Source organism: Rhinolophus sinicus, chromosome 6 (assembly GCF_057876585.1).
Source record: "Rhinolophus sinicus isolate RSI-liver-muscle chromosome 6, RSI-T2T, whole genome shotgun sequence".
Lineage (NCBI taxonomy): Eukaryota > Metazoa > Chordata > Mammalia > Chiroptera > Rhinolophidae > Rhinolophus > Rhinolophus sinicus.
Window position 1 is genome coordinate 18264102 of NC_142506.1, and position 25914 is coordinate 18290015.

A 25914-nucleotide genomic window follows, 5' to 3' on the forward strand; every position below is an offset into this window, starting at 1 on the left:
TACTATTCAGATGCATATTTCAAAATTTATTTGATCTAATATTTTTAGTTAGTCATGGCTCAAGAATGTTTCACTCAGATCCTTTTTTTTCCCTGAATAAAAATGCTTCTTACTGTGCCGTGCATATTTCCATAAAAGTCGGTAAGCTAATTTATGGCTTAAAAAAGAAAATAAAGGTCTATATTTAATATATGAATACTTTTTACAGTGGAAATTGGCGGTGGACAGTATTAATGACTGTAGTGTGAAAATATGCAGGTGGTCATTAGTAGTTGACTATGGGATTTACTGAAGATTTTGATATTAATTTTCCCTGCAAGCAGAACTATATATAAATCTCAAGCTGCTCCCAAATTAATTTAAATTGATATTAACATATGAATAACTCCATGAATATAAGGTTCATTGTCTTCCCACTCCTTTAGGAAATATATTGTTTGCCTCATTGTGAAACTTTGACTACTCTTTTACCTGACTAGTTCCTCTATTGCAAAATAATTATTATTTTTTTCTATTCATAAAGAGTGATGGAACATGATACTAAAATTCTGGAATAAAAGTGAGACAAAAAGGAATCACGTATCTATCTGACTAAGGTATATTAAGTAGAAATGAAGACCTTCCAGAAAAAGTAGTAAGGTTCTAAGAGCATATGCTTAAGTTAAAAAAAAAATTGATTGGCTTTTTCATTTCTGATAATAGTATGTTTCAAAATATATATATATTCATCTTTTAAAAGATGCAAGAATCATTTAGTGAAATATATTTTGGAGGAAATTACTTCATCTTCAGTTCACAGATTCATGATTGTACCTCTCTAAAATTCTGATTTTAATCATTTTGTAGTTTGCAGAAGGAAAGATGTTTCTTCTTTTAGCACAAAATTAGTTTAAACTGCTTTTCACTAGAGGAAAAACATGCCACTTAAAGTCACCCAACTGAAGAAAATGAAGTCCAAACTCCCAAGAAATGTTTACTTAGTTTTTAACACCTACTATGCTTTGAATCCTGTCATGGTACTGTTTTATGCATTGTTGATTTTTAGAAGTTAAGAAAAAAAAGGAAAAAGAAACACCCCGCTCAATTCAGTAACTTATTTTAAGGGAATTTTACTTAACAATGAGAGTATTTGGAGATGTGGAGTAGTAAAGAGAGTATCATGCTTAAGTCAGAGTTCCTTATCGGTTACTACAGCCCCAAGGAGCCGCAGGTACTGATATTGCAGCATTTGAATAATGTTCCCATTTTATCTATTTTGTAGTATCCCTTTTAAGCACCCACGGAGCTCGCTAGCTTCTCCCTCGCCCAGAAAACCATAGCAACCTCAGTCCGCACTTCTCCAACTCAGGATAGAGTTCAAGTTCTCCTCAAGCCCTCTTGCCCTCAGATGCATGGCAAACACAGACCACAGACTAGGTGTCTTAAGTCTTCTCTGTCCTAGAAAAAAGGCGGGGGAGGGGACACACACACACACACACACACACACACACACACACACACACACACAATCTTGCGTCGTTTAATTGGGAGGGAGAAGGGAAAGTAACATCCGAAAAGGTAAAAGCACTTTTAGAGTTCTTTTGATTGTTCATGAGAGCATCTCCGAGTGTTTTGGGACCATCGAATTGGCGGCCTCGCACTGGCGCCCATCTGCCCCCCACCCCCTCCAAAGGTAGGTCTTTATCTTTATCACGTTATTCCTAAAGCTTTAGGATTTTTCCTCCGTTTCCAGCCCGCACGTTCACACATGGGGGTGGGGGAGGAGGAGGGGGGAGAGGCGGGGCGGGAAGGTAGCCGGGTCCCTGCACCTCGCAGCTCTCATTTGCAGCGCTCGGACTCGGGCGAAGTTCTCGCGCAGCCGGGTGGCCGCGGCTGGGGCCGGTCCCGGCGGGCGGCGGCGGCGGGTGCTGGGAGCCGGGCGGGGCGGCGGCGGCGGCGGCGGCGGCGCGGGGACGCGCGCTGTCTCTTTAAGGGAGCTCGGTCTGGGGTGGCGCTTTCCTCCGCGAAGGCTCCTTTGATATTAATAGTGTTGGTGTCTTGAAACTGACGTAATGCGCGGAGACTGAGGTCCTGACAAGCGATAACATTTCTGATAAAGACCCGATCTCACTGCAATCTCAAGCGTCCTCTTTTTTTGGTGCTGCTCGTTTCTCCAGTCCCCGCGTCCTCTCGATCGCTCTCTCGCCTTCCTATTTTTTTTTTTTTAAACAAAAAACAACACCCCCTCCCCTCTCCCACCCGGCACCGGGCACATCCTTGCTCTATTTCCTTTCTCTTTCTCTTGCTCTTTTTTTTTTTTATATAAAGGGGGGGAGGGAAGGAAAAGGGGGGGAGGCAGGAAAGACCTTTTTCTCCCCCCCCGCCCCCCAATAATCCAAGATCAACTCTGCAAACAACAGAAGACGGTTCATGGCTCTGGCCGCCGCGCCACCATCTTTCGGGCTGCCGAGGGTGTTCTTGACGATTAATCAACAGGTAAGGAGGGGAGGCCCGGGCGGGCCGCGGGGCCAGGGGCCGAAGGGGGCGCGGGCGCCCCTCGGCCGGGCCCGGGGCGCCGCGCCGCGAGTGCTGCGCCCGCGCGTGTGTGCGCAAAATGTGGGCGATCGCGAGCGGGGAGCCCTGGGAATTAAAAGTGACTTTCTTTGGGAAAAAAAAAAAAAAAAAAAGCAGAGGGAGAGTGTGCAGAAAGCCAAGCGCAGGCTTCTCGGGTTTCACATGCGTTTTCTTTCTTCTTTTTTTGCGCGTGTGATTTCTTTCTTTCTTCTCTTCTGCTCTCTTTTCCCCCCTTCCTCTCCTCCTTTTGGTGGGTCTAAGGCATCTGAGCCTTAGAAACAAGCGACTTCAAACTGCAGTAGCCCCTGGAGTCAGGAGGGTCAAGTTCAGCCGCCGGGGAGGAGGAAAAACAAATCCCCATTTGCCAAAAAAAGAAGTTTCAGGCCGGTGCCCCCTCCCCCTCGCAGCCCCACTCCCCCTCGCTGTCTCTTTCTGGCTGATTTTAATTCTCTCCTACCGGGCGCAGCGGAGGAGCTGGTGGTGGTTGGACCCGAGGGGCCGCCGCCGCCGCTGCTGCAAGTTTTCTGGGGCTCCTGACAAGCGGGGAGCAGACTAGGCACCAGCATGCAGAGTAGTAAGTTGGGCGAACTTGGGAAGGTCGGGAGGGTCTCAGAGAGGGGCCTTCGTGTGGTCCCCAAGGTGGGAAAAACAGCACCGGACTGGCGTTGCCTTTGAAGAGTTTGCAAAGCCTGGCTTCAAACTTTTTTCCCTTAAAGGCCCAGCTGGGCTGGAGAAGGAGGGTTGTCGCATCCCCTGGTGCACCCGCCTGTGCGCGGCTCAGGGCAGCTTGGCCGAGGGGTCTGTGCCCTGTCCGTGCCATGTGGCAGGGCCTTGCAGCCCCGGCGCTTCCGTAGGAGCTGAGGAAGGGGCAGACTTCCTCTGCGGTGCGGATGATGCGCCATGCGCGGGTCAGCAGACACTGGCCGGTGATTAAATGCCTGACAGCGGTGGGACATCCAGGCGGACCGGCGCTTTGCCGTCTGTCTAGTTCCTGTTTGGGTTCTAGAGAAACGCATCTTTGAAAGGCCAAGGCAAACACCGCTGTCCCCTCAAATAACTCCAGGATTACAGGACCCCATGCATAATTTGAGGGTGAGGCAGAGGTGGGAGTTGTTTGAAGTGCAAAGCTGTTTTTGTGGCTGGGAAAGCTTTTTTCTTAGTACCTGTGTGAGATGGTGGTGTTTCCCCATTTCCCCCTGGGAAGTCAGTAAGTGTTTTATGGCCCTAAGACTCTAAAACCATTTAAGTTAGAGGGCCAGAAGGACTGGTGGGTTTCAGAGGGAATCGTGGAGTTATTAAATTTTAGGTCTTGCTTTACTTCCTCATATCTTTTTAGGCCTCAGAATTGATAACTATGAAAGTTTTTGAGTAAGAGCGATGGATCTTAATGATGAACCAAAATTATGATAGAATATTCATCCTTATCCTATTTTGGAAAATCACGGCTAGACTTTTAAGTGAGGTAAGTGAAGTGAGAATCTTAGCGGAGAAGTTAAATCTCAGAGAAGTTAGGCCGATTCATTGAACTTTTGTAGATTCATTAAACTTTGTAAACTCACCAGGTGAACAGCAAAGGGTCTGAGAGGGGTACTAAATACAAAGAGAAAACACAGACAGGGCTTGAGACAAAATTACAAAGAAGTGATAACTCTAGGCCTGGTCGTTGGCTAAACATTTGATTGCTCAAAGTAAAAATAAAATAGGAAACTTCCAGCCAGTCTTCAAAGCCCTCCAGCTCTTAAGTTAAAACCTATGGATCTTGCTGGCATCATGTTTCTTTCCTGCTGGTTTTAGGAAAAGTTGATCATTTAGAAAAGGCTGCCAGAGTTAAAAATGCAAGGGGCAGCAGCAAAGGGAAGTAATGCGCGCAGCCAGTTCTTGACGTGGACAAAATGAGAATGAAAGTTTCTGAACTCACTGTTGTGAAGTTTCTTACATGCTGCTCATTTGCTTTGAACACTTTCTCAGATAGTCCACCGGTTAATGTAAAAAAACCAACTAGTTCTAAAATGGTGTGGCCTTTTTTTCCTTTCCTCAAGTATGCCAGGGTTGTGAATAAATACAGGGTTTGTATGGGAAGATGAAGCATTTCCTGTAAGTTGTGATGCTGACAGGACAGTCTGGAAATGACAGCAACATTTTGAGGATTTTTTTTTTTTTTTTTTTTTTTACCTTTAAGTGAAAGTTTATTAATGACGTGTTTAATCTTAAATCAAACATATCGTTCTTGGAGCTGGTCTCTCCTCAGATTTTTTAAACTTTCTTTTAGAGTTTTACCCTGGGATGAAACAGCTGTAGCTTCAGTTAAATATACAGGGCCACTAATATGCTAAAGCCTGATGATTATTTCTGGATATTAATAATGTGAAAATAAAACTCCTCAAGGAGAAGTAGAGTTTAAAGCCAACATTACGACTTGATTTCTCTAAATGTGAGGCATTCCGAAGCTTCATTAATACTCTGTTGGCAAACTATTATTTCCCATTGGTGAGCTGATGTGTGCGGCTTCCCGATATATCTGTTGTATGTTAGCATGTATATGTGTAGAATACTTTCCCACACATAATAACTAAGTCTGACACTCTTCAAATAAATGGTGGAATATAACAAGTTCCTTACAAAAAAGTTTGTCACTCCTTTGAATTCTAGACTCTGTTAAGAGTCTGCTGCTATTTAGATGTTGTCCTTTGTCTATTAGAGGTAACATTAAAAGTAAGAAGTGTCCTATTAGCTGTGAAGTCTGAGTTGATTTTAGAGCTCAGCATTTTGACGATTAACATTTTAAATGATTTTATAAAATTTTTGCTTAAAACCAGTTAGAATCTATACTAGTATGCTAATCATAAGTGAGTTCCACATGCGTCTACCATATTTTCAGTATTCTTTTTACTTTTCTTTTAAGTCACATATTACTTCTGAGTTTACTCTGATTTCCATAGTGTAGGTCTCTCTGATACACATAAGGAAATCTTCATTCACCAGGAAAACCTTCAAAACAGGGAAATGAATGCAGCTGTGAAAAGGCAGCTTTTAACATCCTACTATTTCAGTGATGTTTCTATTATATTATTGTTATTATTTGATGTGTGTGTGTGTGGGGAGAGAGAAATATCGCAATTTGCATTTAATGATCTGCATATTTCTATTAAGAATGCCAAAAGGTGTTATATTTTAGTAAACTCCTGTCTTCCCTTCTTTGTTGATGTAAATAGACATTATTGAAAGTTTGAAAAGAACTTGTAGCAAATTGTTTTTGAGCTAGAACTTTATTTTGAATTGGAAATTAGCACAAATATTGATAACAGGCCTTTAAATATTTTCCATAATACAGATATGTAAAAATTACTTTTTTTAAAAAAAGTAGATATCCTTTTTATAGCAAACAATAATGAAGCAACAAATTAGACTTTAAGGAAGTTAAGGGCAGGTATTTATCATTGATTTAAAGGGAAAATTATTATTTTTAAAATAAGTGATGCACTTAAAATAAAATGACTGGTGCACATTAAAACATATTCTTATTAAGATATTCTCTGGTGTGTAAAATGAAGCCATTCATTCAACAGACTGACAACTTTCCATTTGGTATTTGCCTTTGCTTAATTTAGTTTCCGCAGGACAGCTAGTGTGGTAGTTTGCATCTGTTTTTGGCAGGCATAGAAAACTATAAACTCAGACAGTTCTGTCCCAAATATTGCAGCTCACAAGTGACAATCAATTTGATAAAAACAGGCAAGTTTTATGGACTTGCTTTCTGTTGTTCATCTTGGGCCAAGCTTTCAGGTAACAGAGATTTCTTTCTCTCCCCCTTTTGCTGGTTATAACTGCTAATATCATTGATAACTAATTCTGAGACTTGTTTACTCATTCTCTTCCTTATTTTTTTATTTATTGGAATTTGGGGAAATTAATGACAGCATATCTAGACTTGGTTTTACTTTATCTGTATGATAACTACATTCATATTTTGATATCATCATGAAGAAAGAAGTGAATTCTTTGTTACTATAATAGTCATGATTTATGGAATTGTGGGGTTCCCCCTAAGATAAAATATGAAGAAACTCTTATAGCCTTTGCCAAGTAGAAATTTAATCTAATTCTCTAAGGGTACTTGTAATTCTCATGTATGGAGCAGACTAACACACTGCAGTTATTTACATTGAAAAAAATTGAGCAGAGTTTTTATAATTATCAAACTTATTTATCTCCTAAAAGCTTTAACTATTGGATTAAACATATGTTAAATTCCAAGTGTTATTTTATCCTACTGTTCAGTAGCAAACAGTGCTGCAAAGGGAATAACCACTTTTAAAAATTTATCCTGGAGTATAAGTGGGTCTTAAACCATTTGTTTATTTGTGTAGGATATTTGATTAATTATATAGGGCCCTTATAATGTCTTTAATGTTGCTATTATGGTTACCTTTAGGGTTGTCATATCACCCCGTGGTTCTCAGTTCCCTGGAAACTGAGTTTGTTGGTCTTTGGTTTGGTTTTGTGATGGTTATACTAATGTTAACTTGATTTAGGTTAGAAAGAGAGCTTAAGACTTAAGGAAACCTCCGCACGGAACTTGCAGAAGGAGCTATGGATGAAAATTATTTGAATTGTTAAGAGTTAGATAAAGAAGCCTGACTGGTCACTGCAGCTATAATGGCTATTACAGTAGCAATGTCTACTTTTTGTCATCGCACTTTTTACCCCCCAAGAGCACAAATCCAAATAGCAAAAAAAAAAAAAAAAAAAAAAAAAGATGAAATTATATGTGTATCAAATATGAAGCATCATTGCAAATCATTTTCTGATTCAGAGCTACGATTGAAATATAAATGACATCCAAACATGTCAAAGAAGACATTAAGGCTGCACTTTCTGTTCCTAAGTATGTCTCATTAAAAATAAGAAAGAAAACTTTTAATTTTTAAAAATTTTCTAGCTCTTTAAAAACCTACAGTAAATACTTTACAAGTGGCTAGACACCTTCCCTGGTGGTTTAGTTTATACAAGCAGGAAACTTTCTCTCCTACTCTTTCTCTCTCTCTTTCTTGTTTTCTTTAAACCAACTGACGTAATGCCAAACTTTGCTTTAAAAGAACAGACAGAAGTAATTGGTAGCTTTTAACTTTTAATAATGTTCTGGATTGGTTTTAGTGGCCAAAATGCCATTTAAAAAAAAAAAAAAAGTTCAAGTAAGAACGGGCTTGTGGCCTGAGGAAGAAAGGCTCTGTTGATGTAGTTATTTTTATTCTTGTTTTTCAATCTGTTATTAAAAATCTTTCCTGCTGAACACTGCTGGATTTCTCCAATTGCTCTCTGTGATGGCTGGTGCATTTCAGGTTACCGTAACTTAAACAGTTGTTGGGTTTTTGGGGAGGGTGGGTATTTGTGTTGCGTTATTTCTTTCTTATTTGGAAAAGAACATTTGTTTTTGTTTCAATTGAAATGAATTAATTAAGATTATCAATGGCGACAGGTCAGTGAATATGTTTATATAAAGAATGCTACACCTGTTAGCAACAGCCTGAAATGTGGAAGTTTAATTGTAACATTAATCATTTTTATGTGTAGAGGAAGGAAAATAGATGAAACTTTCCAAAAATATATTTTTAGATGGAAAGCGTTAATTTTAAGGGTCAGTTTGTCTCTACTGGCGGTTCTTTTTTTTCTCGCAATTTTAGATGATTTTTTTAACCCTATTTATTACACAGTGATTTTAGTTTCCGTCCTGTTTTTTGTTCTTTTTTTTGTTTTTTTTGAATAGTCACTTTCTCTCTTCCTGATCTTACACAGGCAAACAGAACCCTTTCCAGTTAAGAGACATCTTGGTAATATTGATTGACATCAGGGCAACTTCAGAAGCTGGCAAGTAGGGAAATCTTTCAGGAGGGCAAAAAGATTTGTGCCAGTTTTTCCTTCCTTGGGGAAAGACACTCTACCCAGAAATGGGGCCCTCTGTCCATTTGATGGGTTAGAACTGAGGACTATCTGATGTGAACATGGTTTAAATCGTTTGGTGACTTTTCTGGGATTTTATTCGCTTTTAATCCCAATTTTCTTCTGAGAGGGTTTTTTTTGTTTTTGTTTTTAAACAGTGCATTTTAGAAATAATACATACTGAGAAATAGGTATCACACAGATACCTTAAAATGTCTTTTAAGGCATTTATAATTATCATATAAAAAGCATTTTGCATATTTAGAGAAGTGGAAGTGTTCTCTGTGCAGAAAGTTGACAGTTTTGATTTACCTTATGCATTTCTCAGTTTTTCTTGTGACAGCTATAGACTTGACTTCAAATCAGAGGCATTCTTTCTTTCCTAATTACTTCTTTCCTTAAGGATTTGTCAGGAAAAACTTGAGAAACTTAAGCTATAAGTTGCTCGCATCAGCATAGCGAGAGTGTCTTTGAGTAAGTCTTGATGTGTTTTACTTTTTACAAAGTTTTCAAGCATGATTTTCAAGTTACGGGTTTCTCTGTTAACACATTTTCATTTAGTGAATGTTGGTTTATTCTAAATTGAGGGAACAGTAATAAAGTTTAGCAAGAAGAAAAAAATAGCAGAGGGAGATGTTTAGAGCTGCAATCCTTTAATATCAGCAGTTTATTTACTCTTCACTGGTGGGGAGGGGTTGGAGAGGCTTTGTGGAAGATGATACAAAAAAAAAAAAAATCCATCAATTGCGCATATGATCCCCTCCCCTAAGGTTTACTTAAACAATATGTTTCAGTTTTGCCTCAAACTATTCTGCACCACTCCTGCTCCAAGAATCCACCACTATCTTGGTTCCTGAGCGATTAAGGATGACACTTTATGTTATATAATGAACTGCAGTATTGTTTGAACAAAGGTAACATATTTTGATATGTGTAATTTTGGGGTAGTTAGTAGTTGGATACCTATAATATAAGAGGAAATCTAGCAGTGTACATGATTGCAAATGCTTGAAGTATCCAGGATAGCTATCCTATGTTTAAATTATTTTTGCTCTGTGTGCATGCTGTTGTAGGTGTGTTTTATGTATGTATTGTATGTGGACTGATAGTACATAGATGCACGTTTGTGGTGGACTCTAATATGCTAAACCATTAACTTTACGCTTTAAACATGAATCTTTTAAGGAGCTACGTGAGCTACTTTATAAAGTCTCGGACTTTAAAATGAGTATGGTGTTTAAACATAATGAAGCTATCATCAGAATACTAATATCCATTCTGAATTTACTAAGAAATTTAAGAAATGACAAAAAGAACTCTAAATCAAACTGCCACCTTTCAGTGTATTTTAAGAAATGCTTCTGAAGATAATTTTTTCTTGAGTCCCATTTCTGTTGAGAAGAGCAGTTAAGTGACGGTGCTGTTTCTGAATAGCACTTTATGGGACAGCACTTTATACTTTACAATTCTATCATTTCAAAACGTTATGTAGAAATAATATGGGACATGTAAACTCCGTACTATGACCATAGCGTTTTTCCCTAGGGTGATGGATTCTGTGCGTCACCCAAATGTGATGCTGTTTGCCAGGCTTGTAATACTGGTTTTGAGGGTTGCTGTATGTCCTACTTCATCAAGCAACACAATACAAAAACTTTGGTATCTAGGTAATTGACACAGTCAAAATAGGTTCTGGAAAGTGTTCCAAATACTTTTAAGTAAGTCAGAAATTAACTTAAATATTCAATTTATTTAACACTTGAATAAACAAATGACTCATTGTCAGCTCTTTAAGCCTTCTATAGTAAATAGTGTTAGAAGGAAATATACAATTGTCCATAGTTTATTTATTTTTTTCTTTTATTTGAAGAGAGCATGGTTCTTTTATTATTTGCATTTATAATTGCTTTATCTGTTAATTACTTTGTACTGATGGTAGTGAGTAGTATAGTATTATAAAGAATAATAAGCATATTCATAGTATCTAATGTATGTGTCCCAAGCCTTAAAAATGCATTAATACTATATTATTAAATTGAGTATTATAACAACCAAGAATGAACCCAGTGTAGGCTGATCTACACACCACAATTGCTATTTAGACATTAAATATATTTTAGCTGTAGAAAAAAGAGATAGAAAAGATTTTGCCTCAGAGCTTTCTTGTAGAATCTGGATAGAATTTATGAAGCATACACATCAACAAACATTTATAATAGAACATGTGCTTCTTGATTAGATTCTACAATATGGCTTTCAGTGAATTCTTGTGAATCACTATTTCAATTTCTCCTTATAGAAACATGTATTACATCTGAGATCAGATACCTCTATAGTGTAAATACATACTGCAGAAGTTAGTTTGTGGAATCTAAATTTCTATTACCCGATACACTTCATGTGCATAGGGATCAAGCATTACTGATCTAGTTTTAACTTTATTTTTCTCTGAGCTGTACACAAGTGCAGCATATGAAATTGTGACTTCATATTAACTTAGTGCGTAGATGTACGTGCACATATCTATAGCATCGCTCATATAGAATGTTTCTGCATTACAGGGACTGAATGGAATTTTAACATATTACATATTTTTTTGAAATGACTTTAGTCTTTTCAAATATATACATATGAATTACTTAACACATCACATCACCTATTTGAGGGTTAATTAATTATAATTTTGGTTCTGAAATGAGGGCAGGATTGGCAAAATAAATTAAAAACCAACTTCTACATATGACTTCTCTGTGATGTCATTATCCACACATCATCTTTAGCTCTTGAAAGATGTAGAAATAAATACATCAGCCTGTTTTTACTGAATATTATTAAGTAGTTCCGAACATATAAAAGCTTCTAAAAGAGACTTGGCATTTGTTTCTGCTTTACTTTTTGACACCATTAAACATTTTTGAAAGAGATTCTGTAGCTCACTTTAATTTTTAAAGGTACCATTCAACTGATGGAAGTTAAGATTGGTCATATGTATATATTGATTTTAATCAAGGCCCACGTTATTACATTTTCTCAATTATTAGCCTAATTGTTGAGTGATCAATAATTCTTTATCAATTATTTCTAGATATACCTTTGAGATCTTTTAAAATCATGTGTTTCCTGTATTTGGATCCTGAATTTTTATGTTAATAAATCAATTTAAATTATAAATTGAAAAACACAAATGGTTATGTTTAATTCTGTCTTTAGGTTATTATTGGAAGTTATTCTTTTTAAAGATTATTGCAAATTTTGCCCCTCAGTTATGCAAACTTAGGTAAGTTTTAGAAAATAACTTAGGTAGAAGTGGCTAGTGTAAGCAATTATTCTCCCTAGTCATGAATAACATAGGACATTAATTTCCTTAATTTATAAGCAAATAGTAAGAGATATTTCTCCTTTACATTTGGAACAAATTTGCATTACATTCATTGGATGTAAGATATGGTAAATTACTATAAGAAAGTCATTGTCATCTAAATCTCAATTACAATAAAGTTTATTTTACTCTATCCCATCACTGTTTATTCTACTTTTAAATGTCCTGTTCTTAAGCCAATTTATGTTCTTGAAAGAATGCCCTAATTACTTTTTACCTTTTCTTTGTACTCTGACAGGTTTTAAGTAGGAAAGCTGCCGCTCATAAGATTTTAGGTCAGTAGTAAAAATCATAATGTACACATTTTCTGTGTAAATATATGTACATGATCTTGCATGTTCACGTTGTCAGATATTTAACTCTTTAGTGTTTCACTCATGTACACACCTGTCATGTACTTTACACTCCCAGAATAGTTCAATGCATCATTGTTAACCTTTAATTATGAATACATGCTCATCTCACTACCTGAATAAATCCATGTATCGTAGGTAATAATAAAAATTAAAAAAAATAAGACCAATGATGATTAGAAATGGAAAATAGGTTCGATATGAGTATAAACAGGTTTTCCTCTTTTTGTTTTTCCCATTTTCAGTTCCTATTTAAAAAGAGAGATAGCTGAAGAAAGGGGGACTTCAATATTGTTCAGTCCATTAAAATGTAAGGAACTGTTGCTACATATATATATATATATATATATATATATACATATATATATATATATATATATATGGCTTTATTTATTTATATATTTTTGACATAGAAAACTTTTGACCTCTTTGCCTGTGGTACTTGAGAATTTTAGATAAACCCCATTGGAGTCACACTGATCAGTTCCGGCTTTGCGTGACAAAAAGCATTCTCTGGCTTCAACTATGCTACTGTGCTGTTTTCCTTCAGGAGTAGAAGTCCTGTAAGTTAATTTGGCATTTGAAAGCCCAACTAGAATTTTTCCTTTTTGAAAATCCTCTGGATGGTTTTCAGAGTAAGCAGAGATCACGGGCAGCGTGATGTCGTTCATTGCAGGATGCTAAGGAAAATTATGCTGAAACCAAGCATGCTTCCTCTGGATTATTCTGCCATGCTTTATTAACAGTTTTTTCTGTTTTTTTGTTTGTTTGTTTGTTTTTCTTTTTTGTTTTGTTTTTTCTTTTTTGGGATCTAATATTTCAGTTTATGGAGAAATAAGAATTTTTCCTTTTAGTGGAAAAATGTGACAGCTGTAGGATTTTTATCTACATTTCTTTATAATATTTATATTATAAATATTATAATATAATATTTATATTTTTATGGGGGTGATATAAGAAGAGGAAGAAGCTTATATATTGTAAAACAGTAATTTGGTTTTATTGTTTGCTGTCGAGCATGCCTTTGCCATTCCATTTGTATGAGGAAATGCAGTGAATGAAATTAAAAAAAGTTGTGGTATAATTTTGAAACAATTGTAAGCACCGACTGTGACATATTTCTGGCAAAAAGATTTAAGATAGTTTTAGTTATTCAGTGCTTCCACCAAACTCTGTAGTCCAAGTTACAAATATGTATTTGACCAGTTGATCACAGATAATGCTTGAAACGAATGTATCTTGATTCGGGAAAGAGAGTACTTACATTATTCTCCCAGTTAGTATACTTCAGATTTGCAAAAAATAGAATGCTAGCTATCATGTTATCATCCCTTTGAGGGCTTTAGTAAAGAATTCTACCTGTTTATGGTAGCTTATCTGCAATAACATCAAGCATAGGCAGCTTAACATATTTGTACATTGATTCCATGACATTCAATAAATCATTGTGTTTCCATGAAGATTTAGGGAGTAATGTACACTAGAATAGTAGCCATCCACTAAGGATGAGGTTTGGAATTAGCAACTGGTTTTTGGAGCTACGGCATAAATATAATAATAGGTAGAAATATTCAGAGCATTCACCTTTTATAAAAGTTAGTTCTGTCTTTCACGTCTAGGAAAATATAGCAGTGAATGTTTGCTTTTTGTATGTTTTGTCTCCAAGCAGAGGAAACTGACAGTTTTATGTTTTAAGTGCCGAAAGTTGTTCTTGGCTAAGCAGTCCCTGAGTTAATCACTGGGATGTTAACTTGAATTTTTGTCTTTAAAAAGTTTTCGAATTTTAAAACGAAATATCCTTCCATTATTTCCAAATTGACATCCTGCGTTCTGGATTGGTTTTTAGAGAAATGTTTTCCAAATTCTCTTGGATTGCTTGAAGTCCATTGATTTTGAAATGTTAAGTTTTGTTTTTTTAAGCTTTTCTGAAAGGACAAGAAATACTTCATCTTTTTAGCGTTTTATTATAGAATCCTTGCTATTTCTGATAAGATGAAAATTAATTTTGCATTAACTTTGTATTTTTTACTTTTGTGTTATTTCTTCAGAAACTCATTTTGAAATATCAAATTGGGAGATAAGTTATTTCAGCTCCTCTTCCACACCTTTCTGTGATAAGATGTTTTGGTCATTTTTAGGATTCATTATGGAGAAATGCTTTCTTATGTTATTTGCACAGTTTTATTTTTACTCCAAAAAAGAGTAGTGTTTGAAAATCATCTTTTTATTCTTTGAGGTTAATTGCAAAACTTATGAATGGTGTAAAATAACATGACATTTAGTTGTTTGTCATTTGTGACTTGGGCAATTTGTCTCTAAAAATTTGATTGACAGAAAAAGAAAAATATTTTAACCATCTTTGAAATCAGTTTAAGGTAGTCCTGTGGAATTTTCCAAAAGTAATAAGAAAATATAAAATACTGGCAATGCACAAGGTTAAAATTAAACTTGTATATATAGCGGAGATTTTAACCTGATATATTTTAGTGTAAAAATATTTTAGCATAAAGAAAATTTTCTCTGGTTTCATCTGTATTTTATTTTATTTTTTGCAAACTGCTTTACTTAAATGATGGGCATCCTTAAATTATAGTTATGTGTAAAACAAATAAGGCTGCTATTAGAATCAATAGCCCTGCACATTCATCGTAAAGACTATTTAAAAATATTTTCGTTTGAAATAAATGCATCTGGCCCTAAAGAAATAGATACCAAACTGCAAACTAAGTATCCCTAACACATCACCCACGCTAGTCACTGAAAGTGGAATTAACTCTGAGAGAGCGCATTATTTCCACTGCTGGTGGTGTGTATTTAATAGTGTTTTGTTGTCTCCACTGGTAGAAATGTGGACATTTCAACCAACCATGTCTGTGTTTGGTTCTGGTGATGTCAGGCGAACATTTTGCCAAAACTTTGGTCCAGGGTAATCAAAACTGTGTTGTGCAATTAAGCTAATGTGATGATTTCAAATCATATTTAATGTGCTATTTCAAAAGGATAATTTTTTTTTTAATTTACCTATTTGGAATCTAATGGAAGAGCCACGGCAGTGTTTCTAGATTTTATCCTAAGCCTCTACGTATAGATAACGAATTAAGAAAAGAATCCCACAAGTCGTTTCTTCTTTTTCTAATGTAGGAGAACCTGGGGTTTATTTGTGTAAATACCATTGTAGAAATAATTGGTTAACTTTATTTTGACAAAAGATGATTATATAAAAATATGAGAAAACTTTCTGAGCCCTACAGTATGTGCACTTCATTTCATTAGGTTATAGCAATAAAACCATGTACGAAACAGAAGAATAAAAATTGAATCTAAGGTCAGATGGAGAGTGAACTGTGTAGTCTGTGAGGGAATTTTCTTAGTTTTATGCTTCTGCTCTAAAGCCTGGCCCGATCTGCTTTGCTGATGGGCACATATTTCATCGTTTGTGCGTGAATGTATAGTGTTCTGCTTCCCACATACATGAAGAAATGTAGATCTAGACTTGAGAGTTTTTTAACTGTTTTTGTTGTTGTTGTTGACAAATAGACCCTAGCCAGTCAAACACTTTTCTCAATGGCTGAACTTGACTTGAATGGTCAGTCTAAAATATGCTGGTTGAGTTTAGTTTTCTTTCTTAGTCTTTCTTTAATTTGGGTGTTATTCAGAGTGATCATAGAACCATACTTTATCTTAAGCCATAGAAGGGACATGAGCTACTCTCTTCATTCTAGCAGAATATCTTATTTTATAAAGGAGACAACTGAAGAGTAAGTCAATTCCCCATGATCACACAGCTACTTAGATAAAAGGACTGAACTTGCACCCGTGTCTGGTCACCATCCTCATTTATACATAAAACACTAGACAGTTTTGACGTTTGTTAGGAAAATCTGTCTAATATTTGAGATACATTAATCTTTGTTTTTCCTTTTAGAGAAAGGCATGAGAATAGAATTAGAATATCATTTGTTACTATGCAGTGGGGAATTGATCATATATGTATCCGTTGGTATGTTCACATTATTTCTCTAGCAATACCTTACGAAGAGTGGGGAATCAAATGTTTCGTTTAAACATTATCAAGGAAGGTTAAAAAGTTACTGGAGAAAATCTAGGCTTAATGTTTTCTTTCAAACACTTAAGCGATAGAAGCTTCTTTGGATTCACTTACATAAAATCCAGTTGGTCCTGAAGAATTGGTTATAAAATAGTTAAAGATAAGAAGTGAGTTTGCATTATTATTCTCCCTTTAGCTCAAAATACCTCCCACATTTATCTATTTTGAGACCAATTTGTTTTTTAAATGGTCCATTTGAATTAAGGATTTTTCGTCTCCCAAGAAACTGGACTTTTCTTCGTTCATAACAGCCATAAGCCCCTTGGCAGGTTGAAAATTGTCGACAGCATCTGTGAGATTAGGCCTGAAATGTGCAATTAGTTATTAAAACATGGTTGAGAAATTATGTGTGGCATTGTATATAAACTCCTCAGCATTTATAAAAACAAATTAACAAAAGAACAATAAAAGAATCTCATTTATTTTAAATGCTTTTCTTATTAATCCTATCTCTTGAATGATAAATTTCAGCTTAATGTAGTGAAAATGAAGTATTTTAATGGAGTATTTAAAATATAAATTTAATGCCTTTATTTTTCTTTTAGAATTTTTTTAACATTCCATTTTTATCCATGATCCTGCTATATAAGATGGATGCAGTTAACATTTCTTTATTGGTGATAGTTAAGCTAATTTTAATCGTTTAAAATTCTCTCTTCTTTAGACACCTGAGGTATTTTACTTAAATTTCTTTCTCTCTCACTGTCTCTCTCTCTCTCTCTTTCTTTCTCTTTTTTAATCTTTCACTGATAACAGTTATATTGTATAATCTAAAGGGTTAATGCAACTCCGTCTCCCATCATTGAAATTTACGATTTACAACCCTGGATGCCACTGTCATTTCCTTTTCTGTTTTAAAGAATTGCTGTGAAGTCCATGCAGAATGATGCTGGATCCAAGACATCTCCAAACTCTTTCAAGTCAACTCCAGAAGTGACTTTGGAAAGCGCAAGGAGGTGTGTCAGGCCCTGGAAATGGGCTGGTTTTGTCCAGGGTCTGCAGATGAACCCATTTCATGTTGAGTTGCAAGGTGCCTTTTATGTGTCTGTGTTTTCCTCTGTATTTTAGCCAGAGGGCAGGCTTGTTTTTAATTTGGTTGTTTTTGTTTCATTAATGTGTCTTTCAGGTGAAAACCCTTTATAAATGGCTGTGAATAGTTATTGCTTTAAAATGAAACAGTTGGCTTCTGGAAAATAATCATATTCAGTAAGTCAGAAATAATCAGTTAACTCAGAGAATAATGGAATGATTTTTAACATTAAAAAACAATTTTTCTAACATGGGTGAAGGAAGCATTTTAACTATTATGCTGGTCATCCCACATAAAATCTCTTTCTTGGTGTAGTGAGCATACTAGACAGAGGAAGGCTGAAAACTTCCATTATCATTATATAACTATCTAGGATTTTTTCCCATTTCTTCCTCTGGCTTTTATCTCTTTATATAGTTGATTTTTTTTTTTCACCCCTACTGAATTATGTTTAACATCCAATATATACTGGATAGAATCATAGGAAACGTTATAAATGCCCAATTCACCCTAGTTTTTATTAAAGTTATTTTAGAATTTATTTTTCTAAATAAATTTACGTGATTTTCCCCTCAATATACAAACCATGTCTTTTTCTTCTACTACTTTAGGAGATTGGAACCTTACCGCGTACTCTTGGCATTCAAAATAAGTTTAAAGTGGCTCGTACACTGGGCTTTGTTGATCAGAATGTACTTTTTTGTTGACTTTAAAAACAGGTCAAATCCAGAAAAGGGTTCAAATAAGATGAGTTTTTGTATTTCTTTTTTTTTTCCTTTCCACTTATTAAGGGATTTGCTTTTCTGATAAATCAGTATACATTTAATTTTCTTCTACTCCCCCTTAATCACAACTAAGCTAATATATTCACAAACTTTTGGTAAACCTCTCCTCAAACATTCTTTTTTATTTTTTATATTCTGTTTTATGCTTGTTCTCTTGGCACATATTTGTGAGCAAAGACTATCCTGGACGTTTTATAGAAGGTAGTTAAATGGCACTTATCTTCTGCCCATTTGGATTATAATCCAATTTGAGTTATTTATGGAGTGTTCTTGGAATCTAGGAAAAATCCAGTTGCAATTCTGTCACTAATATATGGCTACTGAAGCGGAGAGATGGGTTATACTTTAAATACTGGACTGATTTTAGGTAACAATTGACAAATATTGAACATAGTGCCTTTCACAGTTTAGAAAAATCCAAGGTAAAACAAAACAAAAGGCTACTTTTTATTTATTTCCAGATGGATTTTATCTTCTACTTGGCATGGTACAAAGTCAAAATGTTGGTCTTTGAGATTTATTAATTAGAGTGTTTTTAAGCCAGATATGGAATCCATTCTTTTTTTTTTTTTTTTCCAGATAAAAGACAAACCTACTGAGATATAAAAAAATAACCCCAGAGTGAGAAAAATATTGAAAGCCCGAATCTGGGTTTATTTTCATGTATATCTCCATTTCTCAGCTAAGTGAAATCTGCCAAGGCCCCTCCGTTTGTTGTCACTGCTGTATTAAGGACAGCAGTGACTTCATGGCGGCCAAGCCCAATGGTCTTTCTGTCTGACTTCACCTTTTAAATGTATTGAATGCTGCCAGCCATTCTCTTGCGTATCTCTCCTGGCTTGGCTTCTGGGGCACTGCATCCTGCCATACTTGTTCTACTCTGTCATTGACTTTCCTCGTCATCTCTATGCAACTCCGTCTCCCATCATTGAAATTTATGATTTACAACTTTTCCTTGAGGATTATATGCTTTCAGCTTTTGATCTGAATGAAGTGACTCCAAGCACATTCACCTCTGGACTTCACTTGGCTTGTGAGTTCCAATGTCAGTGGTCTTTAAATGCCGTAGGTATTTGTTAAAAAAAACCTGTTTATCATCATTAGCTTGGCATTCAGTACCCTAATCTTTGCTCCCAGTTTACCAATTCCATCTGTACCATACCACATGCTTTATCGTCAAAGTAGTACTTAGTCCCAGGACATTTCCAAACCAACTATTGCTCACGTTCTTCCCTCTAAGAAATGCCTTTCACCCAACCTTAACTGTAGGAATTCTACCTATTCCACAGATGTTGACTTTCATATTTCTTCTTCCTAACGCTTTCCCATTTTCACTCATTTATATTTAAACTTCCCTGCCCTGTGCTCCTATTTATTTGTGGCTTTAACAGAATCCACTTGGCATTGCAAGTCGGAGGGGAGTAAGAACATCCTCAGCTTATTTTTGTTCTCTTTACATAGCCTTGGATACAGTGGTTTCTCAAAAGTATTGCATTAAATTGGCACATGGAAGAAGAATGCTTTGGCCAGAAGAGCATAAGCTTTTTAGGTGTTGAGAAAATTGTGAAATTGGATAGTTAGGTTTCAGAGAGGAAAAGGGTTATCTGTTACCTAATCAATAAACATTTTTTTTTGAAGTTTGCCCTAATGTATTGTTCCTAAAGTCTGATACTGCTGGTTACAATATGCTGTATTTTACAATGTGCTTTCAAGTTCTGTCTTTTATTGATTGATGTTTTTGAACCAAGTATGACAGTGTGAGTGAAACTAAGCCCAAGAGAGACCCAAATACATTTGTGAACTATAGAAAAATTAAATCTCAGACCACCTTGTCCTGCTTTACTGATATTGCATCTGAGGTCCTATGAAGTAATCAAAGATGCAAAATGATAAATGATGTGCCCTTAAAACATGAAGGATGATAATGTTAGGCTCCATGGTCATGAGTAAGAAATGTGTAGTTTTAACTTCCGAGTGTTGAATATTTGTCAGCCCAAATGTTGTGCCTGTGATTTGAGGATAGTCGCTTACATATTGGCTTCATGATGAAAGTTACCTGTAAGCAGTCCAATGCTTGGATACTAAGGGAACAAGGATAATTTAGACCTTCAAAAGGTCTAACAAGGATATTGATAAATAGGGTTTGTCAGGAGCTGAGTGGAACCATAAGTAATGCTGCTTGGGGATGCCCAGGATTATGGCAGTGAAAAGATATTTAACCCCCCTTTGCTCTATTTAATATCCATACGTCTGTTAGAGATGGCCAATAAAGGGATTACTGAATGATAACTGCTGAGACATTTCTCATGTTGAAACACGAACGCCTGAGACTTCTTTGAATGTTTAGTTTTTACTAATTACTTTTAATTTCATCTTAAAAGCCAAGGAACAATTTTGAAGTTTATTTTTTTTTTTTAGATTATAACCTTGGCCTTCTGTCTGTAGTTTTTGTTTGTTCGTTTGTTTGTTTTTTTAAACTAAGAAACTTTCCTTAATCTGAGAATTGGGAAGTCCCTTTATTTAATATATGAATCTGTTAAGCACTTAAATAATATTTTAAAGAGCTCTGGAAAATTATTGTTGTGCATTCCCAAATCTATATGGACATGGAACCATGAAGAAGAAATCAAAGGAGAGGAGGATCTGTTTAATGAATTTCTTTACTTCTAGGATAGTTCATTATTTATAGGACTCACATTTATCTGTTTCTTCCTTAATAATGAAACATTCCAAAGCTTTCTGGAAACTTGAGCTAATTGTACTTTTTAAACATATACTTTTCCGATGTCATCTGTCTTTATCAGCACCTTTAAAAATCATTTGAAGGAGATTGTTAGATTTTTAAAAGTACTATCGGCCAGAATTTTGCAAACTATTTAATTGATAATAGAAACAGTTTCATTAAAGAGTACAGACTAGTTAATAAGTGGGGGTTTTTAAATCCTCAGTACTTTTCCACAACTGAAGGGGTGCATATTTTTGGTTGGAAGTGAGTAAGTGAAATTTAGTACCGTGGTTCTGGTAGACTTGGTAGCTTAGAAATCTCTTTATTGCAGTTTCATAATTCCTGACATGACTCTCCAGCTCTCATGTCTGCTAAGTGCAGAAATAGAGGAAGGAAATGTATGTTTTGGCTCCATCAAAATGTTCCTTATCAGCCTGTATGTAGGAGTGGACGCTGTTGAAGACGCCTCTATTTGCCAGCTGGACAGCATGTGTACTGGGCTAGTTTCCTGTCTGCTAAAGCTGTGTGGTGCCCTTTAATGATGGAAAGGAGCACATTATTAAATGTGTTGGTTGTCGTGTTTTCACTTGTGAAAATCAGAGAGCAGAGGGCATGCAAACTTTGCCCAAAGGCTGGACACAGTTTGCGTAGAAATGAGTGATATGTAGCAACAACTGACTTGGTGGAACTAGCTAGCACTGATCACTAAATAAAAGTGAGAGCAACCAGAAGCCATGGGTGAACTACGGTGACAGGGGAAGACTGCTCGCTTCCCGAGAGGTTAAGACTAACCACTAGGGGCCACGGCCTTCCAATGATGATAATAGCTCCTATTTTTTTTTTTTTTTTTTTTTAATAGTCTGCTAAGTGTGTTGTCTCCACTTGAGATAGGAACTGCTGTCATCCTCATTTCTCAGGGAAGTTTAATAAATTGCCTCTGCTACATAGGTAGCAATAGCAGAATCAGGATTTGAACCCAGGCAGTCTGGCTGGAGAGGTAAGGCTTGGTAAGCCATTTTACTTTATTTCTCATCAGGTGTGAGCATGGTTTCAAGTTGCTGTATATACCAGGGGTTTCAAAGACTAGGTGACTTTCATAGTAGCCCTGTTCCGGACTGCGTTCTTCTTAAGCCCTAATCTACCTTTGTTCATTGTCAGAGAGATAAAACCATCACCTTTATATGTAAAGCAATTTAAAATCTGGCTTTAGTAATAATTCACAGTCAACTTGTCTTCTTTCCATAGGGGTAGCTGCAATCTCCTAGTAAGAAAATCATATCAGTCTAAGTAACTGCCTCTTCTTGGCTCCATTACAGTAAAAAGGCTGTGATCAGCAAACTCTTGTGAAGGGGAAGTTGCTGAATGACATGAAGATGTGGTACTGTCCCCTTAATCCTGAGGACTTTGTGTTTCTTACATTATTTGCCCTGCTGGGTAACTACTTCTGTTCCAAACGGGGTCTTGACAGTGTAGCATTCTGACTTGGCTTCTGTGTATTACAAAAAACATAAAAAGAAAAGGTTGGTATGGGTCAGACATAAAAACCAACCAACCAACCAAAACAACCTTTTGTCATCTACGTATTAGCCTTTTTGTCTCTGTTGGAGTAATTAAAAAAAAAAAGTAATTTATATTTTACAAATAAGCTATAAAGATCCAGCATGTCTTGGTGCTTAGTATAGTCACAGAACTAAAAGCCAAGGATAAAATTGCTTTTCTTTTTCTTTTATTTTCAAGGAGAAATTAAAAAATCCGAACCGCAGATGAGTAACAAATAGTATTCCATTTCCTTTTAGCTGCTTCTCAAGAAGCTGCAGTCAGAGTGAGTTGGTTGTGTCTTGGAAGAAGGCTGCTTGCTGTCTGGGGCCCTGCCTTTGAAGCTGCAGGCGACAGAAGCCTTGTGTATTTCGCATGAACCCCGGGGCCTGCGGCAGCCACCACGCGTGCTCCACACCCGGGCTGTGGGCGTGTTGTCGCAGGAAGTCCTGCGGAAGCAGTTGTGTTCACTGGCTCCCCCTCGTCCCTCGCTCATTCTGGCGGGTGCGCGCCCGGCTCCCAGCCCGGCTCGCCTCCTCCCAGCCTCTCTGCCTGCGCCCAGCCCAGCCTGCCCGGTCAGCACCACCTAGGCAGCTTGCTGCTTGACTTTTTCTCAGCCTGCATCTCCTGCGTCCCTGCCCTTCTCCCCACTTCCCAACTTGGTTTCCTGTCTCCTCCATCAACTCTCCTTCCTCTTGTCTTCTTGTTTCCTCTTTCTACTGCTCTTCTTTGATAGGGTGCTCAAATTTCATTTCCCCCTGCCGATCCCAAGATGGCTTTATCAACACTCCTCTTTAAATCGTGTTACTCACCTTGTGTGCTGCTAGAAGAGACAGTCGCCAGTGGAGATATCTGAAGTTCTAGTTTTTTATTACAGTAATTAAAAGAGTATTATTAGCCTCCATGCAGAGGTTTCAAGGAGGTGCTTAAACCAGTATTTCTGATATTTTGAAGTATATTTACTTACATATTCTTGAGTAGATGGAAGGATTGTGTCTCCAGCATTCTCAACCAGAAAGCTATGAATAAAATAAACAAAGTTTAACATGCATTAAAGCAGAATTTATGTTATAATTTATTAGTCCTTATAAGTACAGGAAGCCTTTTTTGAGTGGCTGAGGCTTGTTGTATTTTTGGTGTTCTGGGAATTGAGGCCTTTATGTTTCTCTTACATTACGAATTTTGAGACAGTTGCTCTGCATGGATCCCTATTAAGTTTTATCCTTCTCTACATTATAGAGCTTATTTTTAAATTAATTCTTTCTAAGGCCATGCTTTTTATACCCTCTGTATTAATTTCTTTTTCTGGAAGTTCATAGTATTTAGGCCATATCATCATACATTAGGATTTTTACTAGAGCTACTCTTAAATTAATTCATTACTACAAGAAATATTTAGCAAGTATTAAACTTTATTGAGTCATAGGATTTCTGTCTAATCGCTTTATTTTTGCCTTGAGATTCCAGTACGCCTGTTCTAAAGAAAATAGTTGAAATATATATACCTGGATGCAAGGGGGCCATTTTAAGTTGTAGATGACGGTTTATACAGATGGTGCCTAAAAAATGTATACACATTTTTAAGAAAGGAAAAAAAAAACTATTAAAATTGTAATACTCAATATATACCGCTAACAAAAGATGAATACAAGTCATGTGTATACATTTTTTTGGCACCCCTGGTATATTGATGTCTTAGTTAATTTTAAAATTCAAAAAATAAAAGAGGGAAATTTAGATTCTTTTTAACTTGTAACAGATTAACTTCTAGTATTGCTTTCTATAGGGAGAATATTTGTTAAGTTGATTTCATAAGACTGGAGATGTTTCATATGAAGTTAGGTAATACAGTTAATTTTTTTGAAGTAATATGTTGAAAAAATAATTTTATGGTAAAATATCAGTAATACTAAACCAATAATTAATAAGGACTGTTCTGTCCTCAGACTTCTTAACTAATTAACTACCCTATGAAAACAAAGGTACTCCAGTCACAACACCAGGAACACTGGTTCTAATACACAAATAATAAAGACTGAATTCATTGTACATTTTTCTTAGAGCAGTCATTCCTGGAGTTTTGGGGGGTGCTTATTATTACTTCAGTGGTATTTTTTGTTGTTGTTCTTTTGCATTTTTCAATTATTTGAGCCTTTGGCCCCTTTCCAAGCTTATTTGTTCTCCAGATATGGACAGTACAAACTAAAAGAAAGAAGTTTCAGCCATCCCATTGCCCTCTGGGAATGTGATTGTGTGAAACAGGCTTGTGTCCAGCTGTGTTTGGAAGATCAATAGGTCATAGCTATGTTTTCCTATCTGTGGTGTGGCCTTGTTGGAATAAAATCAGTATTAGAGTAAGTCCTACTTCCTCTAGTTTAGTCTCCCCAGCCATAGGCTGTGATTAATACTAGCTGGGGATAGGTTAGGGGGGATAGTAAATTTAAATCATGTATGTAAAACAGGTTTGGTAAATGCCAAAGGGCTGTGAGAATATTTATTGTTATAAGATTCTTATAATCATTGTTCTGTTTTAAACCTTTTAAGTTTTCCTATATTATTAACGATGGGAGTGCTCATTTAGACTGTTCAATGGTGCTTCTAAGGCCTTCTTTTATCTTTTAATTTAAAACATTATATTTAGGATACATACAGAGTGGAATTTTGCTGTCTGCTATTGTAGGGAAGAATGGCATCAATTATCCCAAAAAGAATAGCTGGGATGTTCCCTTGGAAGACTATATGTCTTAATTCATTAGTTCTTATGTTTGGATTTTTGTTGTATAAGCTTTGGTGTTCAAGGCCACTCTGAATTGTAAAAGTTTTTGAAAGAAATGTTTTTTTTGTTTTTTTTCCCCATGTTGTTTGTCTGGGCCTTATTCTTTGGGTCATTAATGACTCATGCTATCATTTTTATTTTAAATTGTGTATGTATTAGTACTTAATTTTAGTATGTGACTTTTTTTAAATACATGACTTTTTGAAAGCCAGAGATTTCCTGTCATAGCTTACTTTTTATATTAATGTCTTGACATTTCTTCCTCTTCTCCCAAATGAGTCTTACAAAATTCCCCTTCAGAATTAATCACTGTCTTATTTGTCAATAGGTTGTGGTAACTTTGTCAGAATACATCAGACCTGTTCCTGAGGAGTAGTATCTCACAGATAATATTTAGTTATTCTCTCTGGGCATTTCAGAATTTATCTTTTTTTTTCATAGATGGGATATGTGCCACATGATCATAAGCACTTTGTGAATAAAAATGATTTGTTAGTGCTGAGGTCACCCAGTTTTTCCGCAGGAGAATAATAAATAGTCATGTGATTTCATAGCCTCTGTAGCTTGTACTGTATGGTACAGTGATTTTGAGGCATCATTTTGCAACCACATGTCCTAAATTTTCAAGTTTGTGTGTGTGTGTGTGTGTGTGTGTGTGTGTGTGCGTGCTCTTTTTTCCTTTTTGAAAAGTAAGCATGTTTTTAACATCAGAAATAAAAATATTACTCATTT

General features: G+C 36.1%; 1 protein-coding gene across 9 annotated transcripts in view; it reads left to right on the top strand.

The window, feature by feature from the left end:
* Nucleotides 1-1831: 1831 nt before the first annotated feature.
* The window catches only part of TRPS1 (transcriptional repressor GATA binding 1), a 238773-nt gene continuing 214690 nt past the window's right edge, over nt 1832-25914 (top strand). For 2 of the 9 annotated variants that reach the window (XM_074316276.2, XM_088798976.1), the window contains exons 1-2: nt 1832-2475; nt 3890-4015. Coding sequence is in view for 2 of the 9 variants with exons in the window: in XM_088798974.1 (XP_088655100.1) it covers nt 9368-9404 (37 nt within the window). In the remaining 7 variants the exon portion in view is untranslated. Of the gene's footprint in view, nt 2476-2767; nt 3128-3889; nt 4016-9232; nt 9405-25914 lie in introns of those variants that run through there. The other 7 variants (XM_019747366.3, XM_088798977.1, XM_074316275.2 and 4 more) reach the window with 6 other exon arrangements.